The sequence below is a fragment of the Mugil cephalus genome, chromosome 6, assembly GCF_022458985.1.
Source record: "Mugil cephalus isolate CIBA_MC_2020 chromosome 6, CIBA_Mcephalus_1.1, whole genome shotgun sequence".
In the NCBI taxonomy this organism is placed as follows: domain Eukaryota; kingdom Metazoa; phylum Chordata; class Actinopteri; order Mugiliformes; family Mugilidae; genus Mugil; species Mugil cephalus.
In genome coordinates this window covers 23,492,246-23,517,623 of record NC_061775.1, presented here as the reverse complement: position 1 = coordinate 23,517,623, position 25,378 = coordinate 23,492,246, and the positions used below count along the sequence as shown (strand labels likewise).

Here is a 25,378-nt window from a genome sequence, read left to right as displayed (position 1 = left end):
ACTTTTTATTATTGTCTGAAAACAATAGTTGTAGCAGAAATATATGAAAGAGGTTGCATTTATAGTTTATTATTTTATGGTAATTAAAACTACACATACAGAAAGTGGTCACTGTTTCTATTGTGGGATTACTCTCAGAGTGTCCATTCCAGACAGTCACCTGAAAAGACAGAAAATTCATTAATAACAAAGGACTGAAATGATCATATTCTAGTGAAACCAAACTGTAATATTACACTAACCTTCACTTCGTAGCTTGTAGAGTAGCTCAGCTCTCTGAATTCAAACTCACATTTGTCCTTCTCAAATGTGACACCATTACTAAGACGTGCTCTGTATTTCCTCTCATGTCCATTGAAAGGACCAGAATATTTACAGGTCACTATAATCACATTATTCTGTGGATGAGTCACATCAAGTGTTACAATATCTGCTGGTACTGAAAGAGAATGAAATCAATTTGTTAGAACAGACATTTTAATATATATTTGCATAATTAATATGTTTCTGTATTTATTGTCATGTCATGGTTTGTGACAACTGTAAATGTCAGAATTGTCAACAGTGGTGTCTGATTTAGTAACAGCAGGTTGATTTAAAAATACTTGAAATCACTGAATTTCAACTTAAAGTGTCAGAAATATCCAGTAAATCAGAAATGAAGTCATCTGGTCATGTAAACACACGCCACTGCTGCTTTAGAGCTCTGATTCTGGTCCTACAAGCTAAAACATGGTTCTATGTCCACTGGTGCTAAAATATATTCTGTATACTAACTGAAATATAAATACACTTTGACCAAAGTTAGAAACACAGGTGCTGGACATAAATACTATGAGATGAATTATACTCAGTGAAAGTGATACTCACGATGGGGAGTTGTTGAGTCTGGAAGACACATTAAAGGAGATTAGAAAAGAGGAAAACAACAAGTGGAGGTAGCCATACGTAGTTTATTCCTCCTCGATGTACATTCTCTAGTATCTGCTGAACTTTAAATCAATGCGAGGAGTCAAATGTGACCATTTACAGCACAATGTTGTATATCAGCAAATAATCAGAATCAGAAATATATCATACAAAGATGGTAAATGCAGTTTATTGAATTTCTCAAGAATAAGAAAAGTGTTTTTCATTCATGCCAAATTTAGTGTTCTTGCAAACAATATAAAATACAGAAAAGTCAAGAAATCTGTCTTTAAATCATACATTTACAATTTTTATTCTTGATTAGTATATTGTTATTATATTGTTACAATTAAAAGCAAAATCTATAAACATAGTTGTTATATAAGATTATAAAAAAGTTTCTTATACAATTTCAGTCAAAGTTTTTTTTACGCTAACTCTCTTTAAGTCTGTGAAGTTTCTCAGTCATCCAGGTCATAGTCTAATGCATTCTTACAAAAAAAAAAAAAATCCTCTGATGAACGGCGAAACGTCCATTTAAAAAACTCTACAACCCTAGTGGCTTTTCGTAAGCATTTTTTTTTGTTGTAAATCCCTTTTACAATTTAAGTTAAAATGTCCTAATCAAGTTCTTAAATGATGTTATGCAAATAATATATGGTTTATGTATATATGCCATCCGTATTGACTGCAGTTAATCCGATGTGTTATTTTGTAGACATATCTTTGTGAAATACAAATTTTTAGATCACTTTCAGATCTGTAATTGACAACAGAGTAGAACTTTAATCTCTAACATATTTTCCTGAAATTATAGAATTATCTTGACTTTTCACAATTTAATTCTTTCTAATTACAAAAACAAAAAAGATTAAAGTGATTAGAAACATATCAGTTAGTTGATTTAAAGTCTCGGGAGGTAGATGATCTTATTTGTTACTGATCTTTTTTCACACATTTAATGAAAAAGCAATGATAGACTGAAAACTCTACTTGATAATAAAATAAAACACTTAAAATTCTGACTATTTCTCATCATATATGTATAAATCTAATTCTGCATCAACAAAAACTCACAATAGATTATATCTATTATATTATTTCATCACATACATCTGGCTATCTCTTTAATTTATCAGTTCACATCACAGGTTCTAAAAGTTTTTTTCTTTCATGTGTCAGTTTTAAAGATGTCTTGATTTAATACTTACATTCAGCCAAACTGATGACTGAGGTCCAGAACACCAAAATCTGGAGAGTGCAGAGATGTGCCATATCCAGGAGCAAAGGTGTTCGTACAGTATATTGTAGCCTACTAATACCAACACAGTAGGTGTTGTTTTTTATTATTTGAAAAAGGAGGACTGTTAAGTCTCACGTATAGACATCTCTTTAACTTTTGTGGCAGGAAGCCTTATTTCCGCTAAGCTGCTTCGAGCAGGAAAATATTCGACAACCGCATGTGTTTGGTTGATAGATTTTTATTCACACGTTGCATGCATCTGTACTTTGATTCCATTGTCAGTATCTGGTATGTGTATTGTGTGATGAATATACTGTACATACAAAGTGAGGAGATGTGAATTGAAATGCTTCAAGTTTAGTTGTTGTTTTTGTCCTTTGGTTTAATTTATGATACTGTATCAGTGAAACATCAGCATTTAATACAGTCTACTGTATATTTACTGACACATACTATATTTTCAAACTTTAGCTCACCAGGTTACCCTGAACTAGTCATCTCACATGGGATGTTCAATGAACAATGCATGAAGTTTCAGGGTCTGCACAATATATGAAAGGGAAAATATACGACAGTTTGCCATTTTCCTGACAGTGACAGTGTGATTGTGTTACATTTAAAGATCCATGGCTCTCAGGATTTTGATTGGATGGAAGTAAAACACTAAAGCCACCGTGGAAGGACCAAATACTGAAGTTCCTTATATGGCCTCAGTAAAACTGTTCTATAGTTTTCTACCAAAGCTGCACTTTTGATTTATGTTTAATTGTAGAGATGTTTAAAAAACAGCAACACCTTTATTCATTGTTGGGATTTAGTCAGTTTACCTTTTTTTATTTACATGGAGATTAAAAACATCATAAAATAAAAGGCAGATTTGTAACTTGGTGAAACTGACACATCACAACAGCAGACTCATAAAAAGACAACACAAATATTTTAGATTTTAGCTAATGATCACAGAAAGGGTTAATGGTAATCTGGTTTACAGCTCCATCAGGTCTTTTCTTCATCAGCTAGCTTCTCTATGGCGGCGTGCAAGAGGTTGAATATCCACATGAACTACAACAACAAACAGGACATCATTTAATTCAATACAACCATAGTACACTTTTAAAATATGGATAAAATAAAACAGTATAAGCAAAGAATTTACATAATTTGTATATGAGAAAATGTACAAGAAATAGAGACAGGCAAATATGAATTACATACATAGGAAGTTTTAATAAGGTGCAATAATGTTGATTAATAGCAACAGAGAGCAAGTTATCTGTTACAGAAAGGTCAGTAGTTGTACAGCTGCATAGAGAAGGGTGTATTATGGGTGACACTTAAGTTCGAATTGTAGATTTTTGACCCAGTTTGTAACACTGTTCACCACTGTGTTTGCAATATACAATGAGAATAACTATATAACATTAATCCTTAATAAGCTTTTCTCTCATAGTCTGTGGGTTACAAAATATTTTTCAATATCTGGGTTCAGCAAAAACAAAACAAAAAAACTCAAAAATAGAACAATATGCATGTACGCTGTCAGCAACACGTTTCCAAGAAGAACAAAAAAGTATAAAAAAAAAACACAATTATTTAAATTAAGTTGAAAATAGAATAAAAACAACATATGAAGTACAGGACTAATTCATGCTTTAGTTTGGTGAGACATATGAGCTGATTTGTGAAAAGCTTGGTTCTAGGTGCTGAGCTGGCTGGTATGCAGTCTAGGCCGGTCGGTCACCTACTGACAACATTGAGCGCATGATGGAAAAAATGCAACTACAACAATGAATAGAGTAGAATAGAAAGCCTTTATTTGTCCCACAATGGGGTAATTGCAGTTTGCAACAGCATACATAGGGGCAGAAAAGTAAACAAGAATAAAGAGTGGACTGTCTACTCTCATCTCATCTTCTACTACCGTTACTGGTTGCTGGAGCCTAGCCCAGCTGAGAGTGGACTGTGTAAAAAATAAATAATAATAATAATAGTTTTTCCAAATCAGTGCAGTCGCCTCCTCAGTTCTCAGAATATGAAGAGAACAGGTGACTGACACTCTAAAATGAGTATTTGTTCATGTCAGTATTAGTCGTGGTGTCATTGCCCATTAAATTATTTATAAATCACTGTTTCCTGTTTCTACTTAACTTTTAAGCAGTGTCCCAAGTTCTTTGGCAGCAGGGTTGTTAGTGGCCGTAGCCGTAGATTATTCTTCCTCCATGTTCTCTGTTGTCTGCTCAGCTACAAATCACAGTGTGAGGAGTCAGATGTGACTGTTACTGCACAACGTTACACATTAGCAAACAATCAGAATATAAAATAGTGCAGAAAAAAAAACGTATATTGTATAAAGTTGGTAAATGTAGCCTTCTGGATTTCTCAGGAGAAAGAGACGTTTTCACTCATGTCAAATTCAGTTGCTTTTAAACACACTCTAATCTAAAGTTAAGAAATCACTCCTAAGAATCATACATTTAATTCTATTTTTGTCATATTGTTATATTAATTAGTACAGTTATGTGAGAAGAAAGTTTCTAATACAATTTAAAAGGTTTGACTACATATTATCTGTTTAAGAATTTAACTTTAAATATCATAACCTTCTGCTTTCAAGTTGTTAGATGATGTTATTCAAATAATATATGAGTTTAAATTTTCTAAAATGCAGTTCTTATTAATACTGCAGTTAATCTGTAATGTAATTGTGTAGTCTAGGGCTCGTTCCTGAATGTTTTCATCCTTCATTCAATAAATTGTAACCTCTTTGTTTGGATTTTATCATCTTTCAAGTAAAATCATCTACTGAGCTTAGACCTCTGAGATATATTGTCCTGGAATTAGAGAATTATCACGTCTTTAAGACATTGGAACATTTACAACATATGATCAGAGACCCAGCATCATCCGTTTCAGAAGTTATTTCTAAAGATGCCTTGTAGTCAATCCTGAAGATAATTACTTACATGTGGCTTTAATTAATGACCCTGGTCCAGAGCAGCACAACCTTCAGGCACAGAGATGTGTTATATCCAGGAGCTAAGGTGTCTCTACAGTAAACTCCAACTCAAAATTATTAAACACAAAGAGATGTTACAAGCAAAGGAAGGCAGTTCAATTCCATGCTGAGGATCCGCATTTGCCTTTACTTTGGTGACAGGACGCCTGATTTCTGCTACGTTGCTTAAAACAGGAAGTTACAACCACGTGTCTTTTTAAGGCCTGAGGCCCCCGTCAGGTTGACAAGCTGTACCTCACTGTAACTGTTATCTTCAACCAAAAGTGCACCTTTTTACTTCTGTTTAATGAGACATGTTAAAAAATCGGCAACATATATTTGTTTATTTTTCAGTTTGACTTTTATTTGTTTAACAAGACCCTCATGAAGATTAAAAAGCTCAGTAAGAAAAAGGCAGTTTTGTAAATGACACATCAAGGTAGCAGACATGTTAAAAAGATGTAATATTTGAGACATTAGCTATTGATTAAAAGGCAATTAAAGTTCTAAAATCTAACTAAATATTTGCTCCACACTGAGACACTTCATTCCTCAGCACAGAGAGTTGATGGTGATCTGGTTTCTTTATCAGTAAGCTTCTTTATGACGTCGTGCAGGAGGTCGAGCATTCACATAAACTACAACAACAGACAGGACATCATTTAATTCAATACAACCATAGTACACTCTTAAAATATACTAATATAAGACATTTTATTGATTTACTTCTCTTAAAACGACAAACTATTGGTAACTCCTGCTCTGAAATAAATCATTATCATTAGTAAAATATGATAAATGTGAAGTCGACTCACTTGGTTCTGAATCCATCTCCATATCTTCATTCACGTCACTGTGGAGACATTCAGTTTAAATGAATGTTTAACACATGGTTTTATCAGTAAAGTTTAAAATAAAATAAAAGAAATGCAATCATGCTCATGCAGGATATTAGATGTGTGTTCTTTACTTTGTGGAGTTTCTGTGCTTTCGTCTGTAAATCTCGTAGAACACCACAACCAGCGCCACACATGAGATGGTGATGATGAGGAAGACGAAAAATCCGATGACAGCTTTATCATTGTCTGTAAATGATAGTTGTAGCAGAAATATATGAAAAAGATGGCATTTATAGTTTATTGTTATTATTTGTTTTGCTATTAATTAAAACTGTTCATACAGTAAGTGGTCACTGTTTGTATTCTGGGATTACTCTCAAAGTGTCCATTCGAGACAGTCACCTGAAAAGACAGAAAGTTCATTAATAATAAAGGACTGAAATGATCATATTCTAGTGAAACCAAACAGTAATATTATACTAACCTTCACTTCGTAGTTTGTAGAGTAGCTCAGATCTCTGAATTCAAACTCACATTTGTCCTTCTCAAACAGGTCACCATCATTAAGACGTGCTCTGTATTTCCTCTCAGGTCCATTGAAAGGACCAAAATATTTACAGGTCACTATAATCACATTATTCTCTGGTTGAGACACAGACAATTTCTCTCCAATATCTGCTGGTACTGAAAGAGAATAAAAACACAAATCAATATGTTAAAACATAAATTTTAATGTATATTTGCATTATTAATACATTTCTGTGTTTATTATGTGCATCAGTCGTGACACAAATAAAAAATGTATTAAATAAAAAAGAATCAATGAAAGAAAGTTACATCTGATATTCAACAATGATTCCTTATAAACTCAAACTTTTATAGTTTGGTGCTTTGACTTTATTTATAACCTGTATATTCAGAAATATATTTTTCATTTAATAATCCAATACTTAAAATCTATTTAAGGCATCAGAATAAAATCATTAACTGGAAAATGTTTTGTTTTTTAAGAAAACCTTTACTTTTTTACTTTGGTAATAGTTTATTGTAATTATTGTTTTATGTATTCTTTTTTCAGTTAACGCTAATTGTCTTAATGAACTGAATCAACACCTAAATGTCAGTATTAAGTGTTAGTTCAGATACATAATGTCTGAACCATGACTGACAGAAATTACCAACAATTAACTCTAAAGATCCATCGTTACTGTGATCCTGGTACGTTTTAGAAATGTTTTAGAGTGTCATCTATAACATTCATTCTCTCATAAACACTACTGGTATCAATGAATGGCATATTCTCTAAATTCACTTCATAATGATCAAGACTAGAATTATTAGCATTTAATTACCTTAGATAATTACCGAGCTTTTCATTACATTATTATGTTGAGTTGAGGATCCTAATTCAAATCTTTACTAGGATTTCACAACCATACGTCCTGTACAAGATCTAAAAGAGTTATAGTACTAAACATCACATGTCAGCTGATCCCTAACTTTCAAAGCTTTTACATCCATGACATTATCTTAACAGAGTAATCACAAAACATAGATGTTCATAAATAAATGGTTTTGATCATGAATTGGTATTCTAATTTTTCTCCATAGATTTATTTTTTCTTGTTCACTTACTTCCAGGCAGAGTTTTCAGTGGACCATCTTTTTCTCGAGCAACTTCCTTGTTGTTGTAGATGGATTTGACTTCACAGGTATAATCAGTGAATGGGTTTAATCCAGTAACCTTACATCTCCCTCCATCACGGCCTGGATTTGTGACGACTGTGTCACTAAATGTCAGAGAATTGTCATCACTGGTGTCTGATTTAATAACAGCAGCTTGATTTAAAGAGACTTGAAATCACTGAATTTCAACTTAAAGTGTCAAATACATCCAGTAAATCAGAAATGAAGTCATCAGGTCGTGTTAACACATTAAATGACAAGAACATGACTTGTGTCACTGCTGCTTTAGAGCTCTGATTCTGGTCCTACAAGCTACAACAAATAATAACAATGACAATAATCTTTATTTCTATAGCACTTTTACAATCAACATTACAACGTACTTCATAAAAAACAGAAACACTGTAATTTTAGAAACAGGTGTATGAAACAAAGTTAACAGTAAAATACATTAAATTTAAATCAAATCCCAGTTAAAAGTCAATAAAAGTTGAGTTATAATTTTATTGTATTTGATAAATGTGTTATATTAACTTTTGTACATACACTACATACTATATGACCTGTAGAGATACTGCCTTTATCACTATTTTTGAAGGAAACACATTTTAGTTTCAAATCACATTTTGCCACCACATCTTCAGTAGAAAAACAGAATCAAACATGATTTCAGTCTCATGTGTATTTTAACACACAGGAAACTAAAATGTAATATTAACATATAACATATTTCCATCTGTTTTCCTTTAATTGACTAAAATGTTAGCACAGAAGAAAAAAATATATATTCTAGAAGCTCAGTAACCATTCTGACATCTTATCAGACTGACTAGAGAGTTCATCTCAAAGACCTCATTCAAATATATTACAAAGTAGAGTCAATCTAAAACAACTTCACTTACTTTGAGTAGGTTTATGACTGTAAGTTTCATGACAGCTACACACATGAGAAAGCTTCTCAAGTGTGTGGAGGACACGTTGACAGTTGTCACTAGTTGTTGTCCAGCTCAGCTCAATGGACATTTGAGTTGGGTTTTTGCTCACAGCGGTTATTTTAAAACCTGTTGGAATATAACAGACATCAGAAATGATGAATTCATTATCTATGAACAATCAGAGGATAAAAGTTTTTATTCAATTTATGAGGTAAAGTAAAGATCAACTCACCACACTTGATATTAACACTAATGGGTGGAGTTGTTTTATTTATGGAGACGTTGTTCTTCTTGATCTGACCAGTACAGCTGTATTCTGTGAAGGGCTCCAGCTCAGACAGTTTCTTGGAGTCGTTGAATTTTCCACTTTCTGAAGAGAAACCAGGATGAGATGATTTCTTCAGTCATGGTTTTTATATCTCAGAGATTATTAGGAGCAGTTATCTTTAAGTTTAAATTTGGACACATTCAGGATTAATAAATATATCACAGAAAACAAAAAGCAGCATTGATTTTCATCACTGTTCACAGTTTTACAATAATAAGAACATCTGATCTGTTTCACCGTAAATCTTCTTCTCTCTGCTTCTCTTCTTTACCTGAACAGGTGTAATCAACGGTGAGATTCTGAGACTTTGGTGGAAACACTGGTTTAATTTCTGCAGGAAGTCCAGTGGGAGGAGTCTGATTTATGTCACTTGGATCTAAGAAATCTGTGGAGAGAAAGAATTAGAAACATAAAACAAGATAACTTTAGATGTAAAGCACATGAGTTTGAAAATGAAGTTTGATAGTTTGTACAAACCAAGAGAGATGAATGTGGTGCGACTAAAAGAAGAGCTCCCACACGTAAAGGTTGAAGTAAAATCTGAGCAAATGTCCTCGTAACCAGGTTTGACACACCATGTATTATTTTGTGTTTCTCTGTTACATTGAATCTTATCTGGTGTTGACAGTGAAGAGCTGATGTTCCAGTCACTTTGGTAACAAACATATCCAGACATGCAGCTGACAACTTTAATGTCACCTTCACCTGAAATACACAAGTGATGAACACATGTCTGTTTCATTCACATTTCTTCAATTAACAGAAACAGAACAGTATTAATTATTTGTACTCACTCAATGTAGAAGTTCTAGTCACATCTTGGTCAGAGTCACAGAGTGTTGCACTTCCATCACTGTCAATGAAAGTAACTCTGTGCTCATAGTTAGTACAGGGCTTCAGGTGTTTGATTTCAAGAGATGAGTTTTGAAGGTTGTAGGTCTTTGTCTCTGATCCGTCTTTTTCAGAAATACTGATGTTGTAGTTTCCAGTGAAGTTCATCACTGTAATCTTTAAACCAAACTTGATGGGTGTAACAGTGTAAGAACCTGCACAGAAAATCAACAGAATTATTAAATATGTTAAACTGATGTTGAACATGGTTCTGTGTTTGCTGCTGATAAAATATATTCTGTACACTGACTGAAATAGAAATATACTTTCACTGGAGTTAATGTAAAGATAGAAACACAGACGCTGGACATAAATACTACAAGATGAATTATTAGGGACTACGGGGCAACGCCCGAGCCTCCAGTCTACAGCATAGTTACGATAACCTGTTGTCCCACGTGTTTCTTCTTCTTTTTTTTTTTCCCTTTCCTTTCCATTTTCGTTCTTCATATGTCAAAACGTGTGGCTCGATCGGGATTGGTGTGCTATTACTTGTACTAGAAAATTAATGGGCCGGCCGAGAAAAAAACACAGTTTTTCAAAGGTCTACTGCTCAGGCATACTTTCACCTACAGACTTCATTTAAACTTTAAAATGTAGACACAAGCCTTATGTATTGTTGTATTATTTCCAATACACAACATTGAGCAGTTGTTGATCAATCACTGCTCAATGACCATGAAAATATCTCTCGAATCTCGTTTTAGAGTGCAGAATGTTGCTTCTTAGAGTGAGAGAACGTGTGTGAAATCGCCTGAAATTTTTCTATTTTCACGCTCGGCCCGGCCACAATTTACACACTAGACACATGATTTTTTCCACAGTTGTAGACAAACTTGTTGTGTCTCTCACAATGTACTCGGCAAAGCAGTGAGACATACAGAATTTAAACTGGGAGCCTCTGTTTGCGGTAAAGTACCTGTCTGCTCTCCATTCACTCCAATGCAATGGTTTCCTGAGAAAGGGAGAAGGAGCTTTGTCTTTAACTCGCAAGTGTGTCCAAAATATTTTCTCCAGCAGGACAAAAAACATATCAAAGTCTTCGGGAATGTCTTAGGATGCCCACAGTCTGCTTGTTTTTCTGATAGGCGCTACCGTTTTGTCACAGTAAGCCAAAATGTGAGACCAGCGAAAAGGGGGAAAATCTAGCTCTTTTCTGTGTCATTGACGACCACTTTGAGTTGCCATGGCAACCCCTGAGCCTCAGCTCTGGGCCACAGCTGAGACCAGTTCATTAATCAGTTGTCTCTGCTGTTAATACAGCTGATCCCTGTGTCCCACACATTCATGTTACAATATTACATACCAACACACACACACACACTACACAGGTAACTTTGTGATTACAGTTACACACACACATGTGGGCGCAAGCGCGCCCTCCTCACCCACACACATACATAAGCGTAAGCATGATACACAGAAACACACAGGTAGCTTTATGTTATAACAGTTACAAATACACACAAAGAGGACGCACACACAAAAACACACATATGCGCACATTACTTTCTCACACACAGGCCAACTGTGCTAACCGTAAGCTAACTCTGCTAACCGTATGCTAACTGTGCTAAATGTGGGTTAAGTGTGCGACATGTGGGCCAACTGTGCTCACTGTAAGCTAACTGTGGTAACCATAAGCTAATTGTGCTAAATGTAGGCAAAGTGTGCTAATTCCCATGTTGACAGAGACAGTACCCCCAGCATTAGCTCCCGTAGCCCCTTCAAAATATCCCAGAGGGAATTTTCTAGTCTTTAAACTTTGGACATGTTGAGTCTGGAAGACACATTTGAAGGAGATTAGAAAAGAGAAAAACAACCATTAATATGTTAGTGTTAGTGCGCTGTTAGTGTCTATTGTCCATATTTTCATGAACGAGGATATTTTTAAACATAGGCTTTAAATTATTAACATTTAACTCTGTTTATATTCAGCTTAATCAGGTTGTTAGTGGAGGTAGTCGTACGTAGCTTATTGTTCCTCCATGTTCTCTAGTATCTGATGAACTTCAAATCACATGTGAGGAGTCATATTTGACCATTTAATGCACAAGTTTATATATCAGCAAATAATCAGAATCTGAAATATATCATACATAGATGTACTTAGAAAAGTGTTTTTTTTTCATTCATGCTGAATTCAGTGTTCTTGCAAACAATATAAAATACAGAAAAGTCGAGAAACCTGTCCTTAAATCATACATTTTCAGTTTGTATTGTGTATTTTATTATACACAATACAAACTAGTAGTATATTTACAAAAGGAGGCTCTAGTATTGTTACATCAATAAGAAGTAAAATATATTAATATACTCTTATTAATATTAATAATGGCCGTGAAGTTTCTCAGTCATCCAGGTCATAATTATAATAATTACTTACATCAGAGCAGCTTCTTCATTTCTAAGAGTTCTTAGAAATAAAAAAGTTGTTCGGATGAACGGTAAAATATCCTCTCACGAAAACTCTACAACTCTAGTTGCCTTTCCTAAATGCTTTTTGTTATTATTATTTTTATTATTATTTTAAGTAAATCTCTTCAAGGATTTAAGTTAAAATGTCATAATCTTCAGTTTTTTGTGTGTTTGTTCTTATATGATGTTATGCAAATAATATACGTGTATAGATGTTTTATATATGCATATATGCCGTCCGTATTAACACTACAGCTAATCCAGTGTGTTGTTTTATTGACATATCTTTGTTTGGATTTTATCAAATACTCATTTTTAGAGCATTTTCAGATCTATAAATAATAATAGAGTAGATATTAAACCTTCAACATATATTTCCTGAAAGTATAGAATTATCATAATTTTCACAATTCAATTCTTTCTGATTTCAAAAGCAACAAAAAGTTTAAAGTGATTAGAAACACATCAATTAGTTGATTAAAGTCGCAGGAGATAGACGATTTAATTAAAAAGCAACGATAGACTGAACATTCTAACTTGAAAAATAAAACAGTTTTAAAATTGTCATTTATAAAGGTGTCTTGATTTAATACTTACATTCGGCTAAACTGATGACTGAGGTCCAGAACACCAAAATCTGGAGAGTGCAGAGATGTGCCATATCCAGGAGCAAAGGTGTTCGTACAGTATATTGTAGCCTACTAACACCAACACTGTTGTTGTTTTTTATTATTTGAAAAAGGAGGACTGTTAAGTCTCACGTATAGACATCTCTTTAACTTTTGTGGCAGGAAGCCTTATTTCCGCTAAGCTGCTTCAAGCAGAAGAATATTCGACGACCACATGTGTTTGGCTGATACACTTTTATTCACTCACACGTTGCATGCATCTGTACTTTGATTCCATTGTCAGTATCTGGTACGCGTATTGTGTGATAAATATACTGTACATACAAAGTGAGGAGATGTGAATTGAAATGCTTTAAGTTTAGTTGTTTTTGTCCTTTGGTTTAATTTATGATACTGTATCAGTGAAACATCAGCATTTAATACAATCTACTGTATATTTACTGACACATACTGTATTTTCTGACTTCAACGAAGAATGCATTAAGTTTTTCTTCTCTTCTCTGTGCTGAGGTACATTATATACAGTCATAAGTCACTGTGGCTACAATTTGGAGAAACAGCAGAAGGTGACTTGTATCATGCAGGTGGTGCAATAAGTTGGGTGGTTGAGGAGGATCAGGAGGGTGTATATCAGTGTTGAATCATGTACGATAGTTATCGTATAGTTCAGGCTCTGTGCAAAGGGAAAATATACGACAATTTGCCATTTGCCTGACAGTGAATAAAGCTGTTCTTTCAAATGGTCAAGCCTCCAGGTCCCTTGTTCCTTAAGTTTTTAAATGTAACTGGGTGAGACACCTTCAGTTAAGAGAGAGTCCAGTATTGTGTAAAAAACGGATGAAGCATTAGTGTGATTGTGTTGCGTTTAAAGATTCACGGCTCTCAGGATTTTGATTGGATGGAAGTTAAACACTTAAGCCACCGTGGAAGGACCAAATACTGAAGTTCCTTAAATGGCCACGGTAAAACTGTTCTATAGTTTTCAACTAAAGCTGCACTTTTTATTTATGTTCAATTGTAGAGATGTGTAGAGAGAGAGATGTTTTTTATTCATTGTTGGGATTTAGTGGGTTTAACTTTTATTTATTTACATGGAGATTAAAAACATAAAGTAAAAAGATTTGTAACTTGGTGAAACTGACACATCATGACAGCAGACTCATAAAAAGAAACAAATCTTTTAGATTTTAGCTAATGAGGACAGAAAGGGTTAGTGGTGATCTGGTTTACAGCTCCGTCAGGTCTTTTCTTCATCAGCCAGCTTCTTTATGGCGGCATGCAAGAGGTTGAATATTCACATGAACTACAACAACAAACAGGATATCATTTAATTCAACACAACCATAGTACACTTTTAAAATATATGGATAAAATAAAACAGTATAAGAAGCAAATTACATCATTTGCATGTGAGAAAATGTACAAGAAATAGAGCCAGACAAATATGAATTACATATATAGGAAGGTTTAATAAGGTGCAATAATGTTGATTAATAGCAACAGAGAGCAAGTTATCTGTTACAGACGGGTCAGTAGTTGTACAGCTGAATAGAGAAGGGTATATTATGGGTGACACTAAAGTTAGAATTGTAGATTTTTGACCCAGTTTGTAACACTGTTTATAATATACAATGAGCATAACTATATAAAGTTTATCCTTAATAAACATTTCACTCGTAGTTTGGGAGTAACAAAATATCATTCAATATCTGAATTCAGCAAAAATCTAACAAAAACAAAAATGGTGATCAGTTTGTAAAACACCTCATGTTACAAAGAAAAAGGAAAAAGTGTACATTTTTAAAAAAAGAAAAAAACAGTATTAATTGATTTGAAAGTTATTTAAATTACGTTGAAAATAGAACAAAAACAACATGTGAAGTACAGGACTAATACATGCTTTAGTTTGTTGAGAAATATGAGCTGATTGGTGAAAAGTGTGGCTCCGGGTGCTGAGCTGGCTGGTATGCAGTCTAGACCGATCGGTCACCTACTGACAACATTGAGCGCATGATGGAAAAACTGCAACTATAACAATGAATAGAATAGAATAGAATAGAATAGAAATCTTTATTTGTCCCACAAAGGGGAAAATTGCAGTTTGCAACAGCATACATAAGTAAATAATGAGATAATATTTACAAAAGGAGGCTCTGAACTGTTGAGCAGCTGAAATCCTTCATCAAGCAACAATGCATTTAGTTTTTCCAAATCCTTGCAGTCGTTTCTTCAGTTCTCAGAGCACAAAGAGAACAGGTGAACCGACAAACTAAAATGAGTATTTGTTCACGTCATGTTTCTACTGAACTTTTAAGCAGTGTCCCAAGGTCTTTGGCCGCAGGGTTGTTAGTGGCCGTAGCCGTAGATTATTCTTCCTCCATGTTCTCTGTTGTCTGCTCAGCTACAAATCACAGTGTGAGGAGTCAGATGTTACTGTTTACTGCACAATGTTACACATCAGCAAACAATCAGAATATTAAATAGTGAAGAAAAAAAACTCACATGTTGTATAAAGTTGATAAATGTAGCCTTCTGGATTTCTCAGGAGAAAGAGATGTTTACACTCATGTCAAATTAAGTTGCTTTTAAACACACTATAAAGTTAAGAAATCCCTCCTAAGAATCATACATTAAATTTTTTATTTTTGTCATATTGTTATATTAATTAGTACAGTTATGTAAGAAGAAAGTTTCTAATATAATTTAAGAAGTTTTACTACATATTATTTGTTTAAGAATTTAACTTTAAATATAATAATCTTCTGCTCTCAAGTTGTTAGATGATGTTATTCAAATAATATATGAGTTTAAATTTTCTAAAATGCAGCTCTTAAACACACTCTAATCTAAAGTTAAGAAATCACTCCTAAGAATCATACATTTAATTCTGTACTTTTGTCATATTTTTATATTAATTAGTACAGTAATGTAAGAAGAAAGTTTCTAATATAATTTAAGAAGTTTTACTACATATTATCTGTTTAAGAATTTAAGTATCATAATCTTCTGCTCTCAAGTTGTTAGATGATGTTATTCAAATAATATATGAGTTTAAATTTTCTAAAATGCAGCTCTTATTAATACTGCAGTTAATCTGTAATGTAATTGTGTAGTCTAGAGCTCGTTCCTGAAAGTTTTCATTTGTTCATTCAATAAATTGTAGCCTCTTTGTTTGGATTTTATCATCTTTTAAATAAAATCATTACTGAGCGTAGACCTCTGAGATCTATTGTCCTGGAATTAGAGAATTATCACATCTTTACGACATTGAAACATTTCCAACATATGATCAGAGACCCAGCATCATCCGTTTCAGAAGTTATTTCTAAAGATGCCTTGTAGTCAATCCTGAAGATAATTACTTACATGTGGCTTTAATTAATGACCCTGGTCCAGAGCAGCACAACCTTCAGGCCACAGAGACGTGTTATATCCAGGAGCTAAGGTGTCTCTACAGTGAACTCCAACTCAAAATTACTAAACATAAAGAGATGTTACAAACAAAGGAGGGCTGTTCAATTTCACACTGAGAATCTGCATTCGCCTTTACTTTGGTGACAGGATGATGATTGATTTCCGCTACGCTGCTTAAAACAGGAAGTTACAACCACGTGTCTTTTTAAGGCCTGAGGCCCCGACAGGTTGACAAGCTGTACCTCACTGTAACTGTTCTCTTCAACCAAAAGTGCACCTTTTTACTTCTGATTAATGAGAGATATATTTAAAAAAAAAAAAAAAAAAAAAGTTAAAAAATCAGCTACTTTATTTTTGGATTTTTTCAGTTTGACTTTTATTTATTTAACAAGACCCTCATGAAGATTAAAAAGCTCAGTAAGAAAGAGACAGTTTTGTAAATGACACATCAAGGTAGCAAATATCATCATGTTAAAATGATATACTATTTGAGACATTAGCTAATGGTTAAAAGGTTCTAAAAAATACCTAAATATTTGCTCCACACTGAGACACTTCATTCCTGAGCACTGAGAGTTGATGGTGATCTGGTTTCTTCATCAGCGAACTTCTTTACGACGTCGTGCAGGAGGACAAGCATTCACATAAACTACAACAAAAAACAGGACATCATTTAATTCAATACAACCATAGTACACTCTTAAAATATACTAATATAAGACATTTTATTGATTTACTTCTCTTAAAACGACAAACTATTGGTAACTGCTACTAAATCATACTTTACATAAAATCAAAACAAATCCTTATCATTAGTAACTGATGTTAAAATCTGATAAATGTGAAGTCGACTCACTTGCTGTTGATTTTATTTCCATATCTTCATTCATGTCACTGTGGAGACATTCAGTTTAAATGAATGTTTAACACATGGTTTTATCAGTGAAGTTAAAAATAAATACAATCAGGGTCAATCTTATGCAGGATATTAGATGTGTGTTTTTTACTTTGTGGAGTTTCTGTGCTTATGTCTTTCAATCTCGTAGAACACCACAACCAGCACCACACATGACATGATGTTGAAGACGATAACAAAACCGATGACAGCTTTATCATTGTCTGAAAACAACAGTTGTAGCAGAAATATATGAAAAATATGGCATTTATAGTTTATTGTTATTATTTGTTTTGCTAGTAATTAAAACTGTTCATACAGTAAGTGGTCACTGTTTGTATTGTGGGATTACTCTCAAAGTGTCCATTTGAGACAGTCACCTGAAAAGACAGAAAGTTCATTAATAATAAAGGACTGAAATGATCATATTCTAGTGAAACCAAACAGTAATATTATACTAACCTTCACTTCGTAGCTCGTAGAGTAGCTCAGATCTCTGAATTCAAAGCCACAGTCTTTATTCTGCTGCTCGGTGCCATCATTAAGACGTGCTATGTATAACCTCTTACTCTCAGGTCCATTCAAACGACCAGAATGTTTACAGGTCACTATAATCACATTATTCTCTGGATGAAACACATCAAGTTGTTGAATAGGTTCTGGTACTGAAAGAGAATAAAAACACAAATCAATTTATTAAAGTAGAAATTTTAATATATATTTGCATAATTAATACATTTCTGTGTTTATTGTCATGTGCATCAGTCGTGACACAAATAAAAAGTGTAATAAATAAAAAAGAACCAATGAAAGAAAGTTACATCTGATATTCAACAATGATTCCTTATAAACTCAAACTTTTATAGTTTGGTGCTTTGACTTTATTTATAACCTGTATATTCAGAAATATATTTTTCATTTAATAATCCAATACTTCAAGTCTATTTAAAGCATCAGAATAAAATCATTAACTGGAAAATGTTTTGTTTTTTAAGAAAATTGTTTTTTTACTTTGGTAATAGTTTATTGTAATTGTTATTTTACGTATTCTTTTTTCAGTTAAAGCTAATTGTCTTAATGAACTGAATCAACACCTAAATGTCAGTATTAAGTGTTAGTTTTTCAGATACATAACGTCTGAACCATGACTGACAGAAATTACCAACAATTAACTCTAAAGATCCATCATTACTGTGATCCTGGTACGTTTTAGAAATGTTTTAGAGTGTCATCTATAACATTCATTCTCTCATAAACACTACTGGTATCAATGAATGGTATACTCTCTAATTCACTTCATAATGATCAAGACTACAATTATTAGCATTAAATTACCTTAGATAATTACTGAGCTTTTCATTACATTATTATGTTGAGTTGAGGATCCTAATTCAAATCTTTACTAGAATTTCACAACCATACGTCCTGAACAAGACCTAAAAGAGTTATAGTACTAAACATCACATGTCAGCTGATCACGAACTTTCAAAGCTTTTACATCCATGACATAATCTTAACGGAGAAATCACAAAACATAGATGTTCATAAATAAATGATTTTGATCATGAATTGGTATTCTAATTTTTCTCCATAGATTTATTTCTTCTTGTTCACTTACTTCCAGAGAGTATCTCTACTCTGTCCTGAGACCTCTTGTGTTGTAGATGGGTTGACTCCAGGTATAATCAGTGAATGGTTTAATCCAGTAACGTACATCTCCCTCCATCACGGCCTGGATTGTGGCGACTGTAAATGTCAGAGAAATGTCATCAGTGGTGTTGATTTAATAACAGCAGCTTGATTTAGAGACTTGAAATCATTGAATTTCAACTTGAAATGTCAGAATATCCGTTAATCAAAATGAAGTCATCAGGTCGTGTTAAACATTAAATGACAAGAACATGATCATGTGTCACTGCTGTTTAGAGCTCTGATTCTGGTCTATAACTAAAACAAATTATATAACAATGACAATAATCTTTATTTCTGTAACACTTTCATCACCAACATTACAAAGTGCTTCATAAAAACAGAACCATTGTAATTTTAAGTTATATCTGAGTCAAAGGTCAATTAAAATGAGTTGCAAATATATTTTATAAATGTATTAAATTAACTTTTATACATACACTACATACTATATGACTGTAAGATACTCCTTTATCACTATTTTTGAAGGAAACACATTTTAGTTCAAATCACATTTTCACACATCTCAGTGAAAACAGATCACATGATTTCAGATATGTGTATTTTAGATAACACGTGAACTAAATATGACTTGCTGAAATATAATAATAAACCAAAGTAGAGTCATCAAAAACTTCACTTACTTTTAGGTTTTGACTAGTTTCATGACAGCATACACACATGAAAAGCTTTCAATTGTAGATCAAGTTGACATTTGTCACTAGTTTGCTTAGATACCAGCTCAGACTAATTGAGTTTCATTGATTTTTGTCACAATGAGTTATTAAAACTTTGAATATTAACAACTAAAGATAATATTTATAGTACTAAATCAAGAGGATTAACTTAATTTTATTCATGTCATGATGCTTAAAGATAATCACCACAGTCATAATAACATATGTGAATGAGTTGTTTTATTTATCAAGATTTTTTTCTTGATCTGACCAGTACAGCTGTTTTGTAGGGCTCCGCCAACTTCTGTGTTGAGTGGCTTTTCACTTTCTGTAAAACCAGTATGAATATTTCTATCAGCATGATTTGTAATGTCAACATTCAGAGATGACAGTTTGTTCATGATTTAAATAAATTACACCATTCTAAAATAAATACATAAGATTTAACTATAAGGTCACATTGATTCCATTATCACTGTTAACGTTTTACAATTATAAGAACAATGACATGTTTACGTAATCTTTCTCTCTTTGGCTTCTCTTCTTCTTACATGCAAAGAATCAAGATAATAAAATGAAACATGTTAATTTCTCAAAGCAGATTTTTATATGTCAAGTCTATCTAAGAAACTGTATAAAACTGATAAAAATTAGAACATAAAACTTGATATTTAATGTTAATGAGCAAAGGTATTGAAAATGAGTTCTGACTTAGTTTGACAAACATAAAGATGTAATGGGGCACTGAAGACTCCTTGTATCAAATTTGAAGGAAAAATTTGACAAATATGTCCCAACTCAGTACAACACATGTTTTATTTGTGTATTTTTTACATGAACTAATGTATCTTGTGTTGAAAAAAGAGTGATGTCATCACAGTCACTCTTGGTACAATGATTGATCATGCAGCTACATCTTAATGAACCTGGTCGATGGACAATACACACAGTTGATGTCAACAACTTGTTGTTTTTTCACATTTTTCAATTAACAGAAACAGAACAGTATTAATTATTTGTACTCACATATGAGTTTTAGTTCATCATTAGGTAGAGTAATGTTTCACTTCATCACTGTCAATGAAAGTAACTCTATGCTCATAGTCAGTACAGGGCTTAGGTGTTTTATTTCAAGAGTGAGATTTTGAAGGTTGTAGTCTTTGTCTTGATCCTTTACTTCAGAAATACTGACTGATGAGTTTCCAAGTCATATGTAATCTTTAAACCAAATTATGGGTTTTAACAGTGTAAGAACCTGCACAGAAAATCAACAGAATTATAAATATGTTAAACTGATTTAATCATGTTCTGTTTGTGCATAATATATCAGTACACTGACTCATGAATTACTTTCACTGGAGTTAATGTAAAGATGGGAAACACAGACTGGACATAAATATAACGAGATGAATATCTTTAAATGATACTCACACTCTGGACGTGTTAGTCTGGAAGACACATTTAAAAGAGATTGATAGGGAAAACAAAATTAATAATTTTGGTGTTAAGTGCGCTGTTAGTTGGTCTATTGTCTTATTTTTGATGAACAGATATTTTTATTCTCATGAACTTTAGGAATTGTAGACTATTTCTTCACTTATGGCACAAGAACATCTGCTGTCAACTTTGTCACTTTGTCAGTATTGTAAATTCTGTATCTTTATAATTATAACAAACAGTATTAATTATTTGTATCAGCTCATATCAGTTTAGTAATACGTGAGTTTCTCAGTCACTCATATAACTTACTATAGTTCATCAGAGCTAATGCTTTTATTTCAAGAGAGAGTTTTAATTTAAGTTTAATGTTCTGATAACGTAAATGTCTCTCAGAAAATCTGACTCTAGTTCTTCCAAATGATGTGATTATTTATTATTACTTTAAATCCTTTAATTTAATTTAAGTCATATAAGTCATTTAGTAAATCTGCTTAACAGATTTGCAGTTTCTCATTCTTCGTTGGTTGTTAAATATCAAAAAATAATCTATGATGAATCAAATTATAACCTAAGTAGATAATTTTATAACATAGTTGCTTTGTCTAATTTTTCATAATCAAGTTTTATATATTTTACGCAGATTGTAAAATGTTTAGATAGCTGTGATAATTACTCAGTATACATATATTTCTGAAGTATTTGATTTCATTAATCTTTTAATTAGTTATTCAGTTCTTGAAATATAAAAAGAGCAAAACTAACTTTAAATATTAAAACTCCTGATATAGAATTATTTGACTTACATTTGAACTTACTATTTCAATAAACAAACATTTTGACGATAAACTTCTGATCTAGGAAAATAATCCTCTTTAATTTATCAGTTCACATCACAGGTTCTAGAAGTTTTTCCTTTCATGTGTCATTTATAAAGTTGTCTTGATTTAATACTTACATTCGGCCAAACTGATGACCGAGGTCCAGAACACCAAAATCTGGAGAGTGCAGAGATGTGCCATATCCAGGAGCAAAGGTGTTCGTACAGTATATTGTAGCCTACTAATACCAACACAGTAGGTGTTGTTTTTTATTATTTGAAAAAGGAGGACTGTTAAGTCTCACGTATAGACATCTCTTTAACTTTTGTGGCAGGAAGCCTTATTTCCGCTAAGCTGCTTCGAGCCGAAAAATATTCGACGACCACATGTGTTTGGTTGATACATTTTTATTCACTCACACGTTGCATGCATCTGTACTTTGATTCCATTGTCAGTATCTGGTACGTGTATTGTGTGATAAATATACTGTACATACAAACTGAGGAGATGTGAATTGAAATGCTTTAAGTTTAGTTGTTTTTGTCCTTTGGTTTAATTTATGATACTGTATATTTACTAGTGGAACATCAGTATTTAATACAATCTACTGTATATTTACTGACACATACCATATTTTATGACTTTAGCAAAGTCACCAGGTTACCCTGAAATAGTCATCTCACATTGGATATTCAACAAAGAATGCGTTAAGCTTCTCTTCTCTTCCTTCTCTCTTCTTTACTCTTATCTCTCTCTCTTCTCTTCTCTTCTCTTCTCTTCGCTGGGGTACGTTATATACAGTCAGCGAGTCATGGCTGCAATTTGGAGAAACAGCTGAAGAGAAAATTGAATACTTGGTGACTTGTATCATGCAGCTTGCTGGAAAAATATAATTCTTCTCTCTCGTAGGTGTAATGTTAGCAGATATATATACACAAACATATGTGTATATATATATATGTGTGTATCTCCAACTGATGAAGAGTGAAAGTTCTCAGTCATTCAGATCACAGTTTGGTCGGGCAGGTGGTGTAATAAATTGGATGGCAAAGGAAAATCTGAGAGTATAGGAATGAGCATGTCAGTGTTACCTGATGTACGATAGTTATGGTGCAGTTCGGGGTCTGTATGATACGACCAAATATATATAATATTTTCCATTTGCCTGACAATGAATAGAGCTGTTGTTTCATTCAAATGGCCAAGCCTCCATGTTTATTCCTTACGTTATTACAATTCCATGCACGTAGAATTTCTTTGATTTTAAATGAACTGTCCTGGTGTGTTGAGTGGTGTGGTGGTTAGTAAGAAGACTCTGGGTTTGAATCCATCAGCTGACTGTAGGGTTTGCATATTTTCCCTGTGTCTGCATGGGAACTCACTAGGTGCTCTTCCTCCCTCCGCATTCATCTGTAATATTCGTATGAACTGTGCTATACAAATAAAGTATATTATTGTTTTTATTATTATAAATTGGGGCAACACGGTGTCTCTGTGGTTAGCACTGAGGCCTACCAGCGAGAATGACTGGGTTTGAGTCCGGCTCAGGCCTTTCTAGGAGCAGTTTGCATGTTCTACCTGTGTCTGTGTGGGTTTTCTCTGGGTACTGTGGTTTCCCCCATAGACATGCTTGTTAGGTTAATTAGTGACTGGTTATGTGTCTCTGTGTTAGCCCTGAAACAGACAGCAGCCGGTCCAGGGTGTACCCCGCCTCTCGCCTGATGACAGCTGGGATAGCAACCACCACAAGTGAGGATAAGAGGTATTAGAAGATGAGATGAGATTATTTTAAATTGGTCGTAGGTGTGAGTGTGAATGGTTGTCTGTTTCGCTGTGTTGGCCCTGTGACGGACGGAGACCTGTCTATGGTGTACCCCATCTCTCTTCCATTGACACCTGGGATATGTTACAGCCTTCCCTGTATTAGCACAAAGAACCACAATGAGCAGGCGAAGAGGAACCAGGATGTTCTAATGAGATTTATTGTTGCATCATTGAAAGCAGAGCTCACATCATCGGATGAGACTGATAAAGAAATAAACAAATGCCTTTTGTTGCTGTACAAGTGGACATTTCCAACATCTCACCATTGTAATCTGATACATTAATGAGAACGGTAGTGTGTGTCAACATTTGACAATGACCTACAGGGCACATTCTCCAAGGTCTACAAACATGCTCATGATCCCGGCCACCAGTGCATCAGCAGAGCCCTCATTTTCCTGTCTTAAAAGGATAAAAACATATCTTAGAAATACATGTGGACAGAGACTTGTCAACTTAGCCAAGATGTCCATTGACTCTTGTCCTGCAGCACCTAAAGGCCAGCAAGAAATTTTACAACATGTTTACTGTCCACTTTTCCACCGTGAAAGACAAGCGAATGGCGTTACTTTTCAAACAGGGTGAATAAAGTTCACACCTCTTCTGTGCTTTACTGGTTACTGTACAGTCTATTGAGCTACACCTGTTATTTTTAATGTGGTTATATTTCTGTCGTGCCTTGTTTGCCTCGGTTAAGCTGCATGTGTCACTCTACTGAAGTTACTGTTTATTGTGGTTGTTCATGCTGAGAAAACCAGCACTATAAACAGAGGCCTTTTATGCCGTAGATGTACGTGTCGAATGTGCTGTTTTAGTCACTGGTCGACCACTGTGTTCTCCTCTTACTGCCTTTTGGGTCATGCAGTCTAATGAATATTTGGGTTATCAAACGACCAGGTGATGTGGAAAATCCACAAGTCATGTTTGACTTGTGACTGTGTTCGTGAATGAATTTTTATCCCGATTAAATCTGCACTGTGCATTTAGCTGCCGGCTGTGCATTTGAGTGGGCGGTCGAGTAAATTATTAAGATATTTAAGTCAAGTCAAGAGGACACTGCATGTGTGCGTGTGTGATTGATTGAGGGAGGGCGAGAGGAAGCGGGTGTGTCGGTGTTCTGAGTGTCAGTTTAACAAGCGTGTGTTAGACCAAATACGCTGCTTAAAACAGGAAGTTATCTACAACCATGCCCGAGGAGCTCACAAGCTGTGCCTTGGTGTAATGCAGTGTTTCTCGAAGTGTGGGACGCGCCCCACTGGTGGGGAACGGCATCGTGACAGATAGGGCACGCCCCACACAGCAGGAAATATTCACTTTAATGCGTCTTGTTTCTTGACAATAACCCTGGATCCACTATTTTCCAATGTTTTTCAATGATGGACTTCCCGCCTGAATGATTCAATCTGCTCACATTGACGCAGTTTCCAAGCGTCAAGCTGGAAAAATAGAACAGCCACCTATATTTAGTGACACGGCTTCTGGGACGCTTTTGTAACACACTGCAGGTATTCATTCCAAAAGGTGTTTGAAGAAAGGCAACTGGACTTGTAGAATTTCTTGAGACGTTTTGCCACTTAACCAAGTAGCTTCTTCAGTTCTGAGAAACTAGTGAAACAACTTTCCACTCCTAGTTTGCAGCTTCATCAGGTCTTTCTTCATTACGAGCTTCTCTACGACGCCGTGCAGGAGGTCGAGCAATCACATAAACTACAACAACAAACAGGACATATAAGACATTTTATTGACTT

General features: G+C 34.0%; 1 protein-coding gene across 1 annotated transcript in view; it reads right to left on the bottom strand.

The window, feature by feature from the left end:
* Positions 1–6,377: 6,377 nt before the first annotated feature.
* Positions 6,378–25,378, bottom strand: part of LOC125008845 (receptor-type tyrosine-protein phosphatase C-like) — a 46,395-nt gene continuing 27,394 nt past the window's right edge. Inside the window, exon 10 of the mRNA XM_047586177.1 lies at positions 6,378–6,670. Within this exon, the coding sequence (XP_047442133.1) occupies positions 6,432–6,670 (239 nt within the window). The 3' untranslated portion in view covers positions 6,378–6,431. The remainder of the gene's footprint in view (positions 6,671–25,378) is intronic.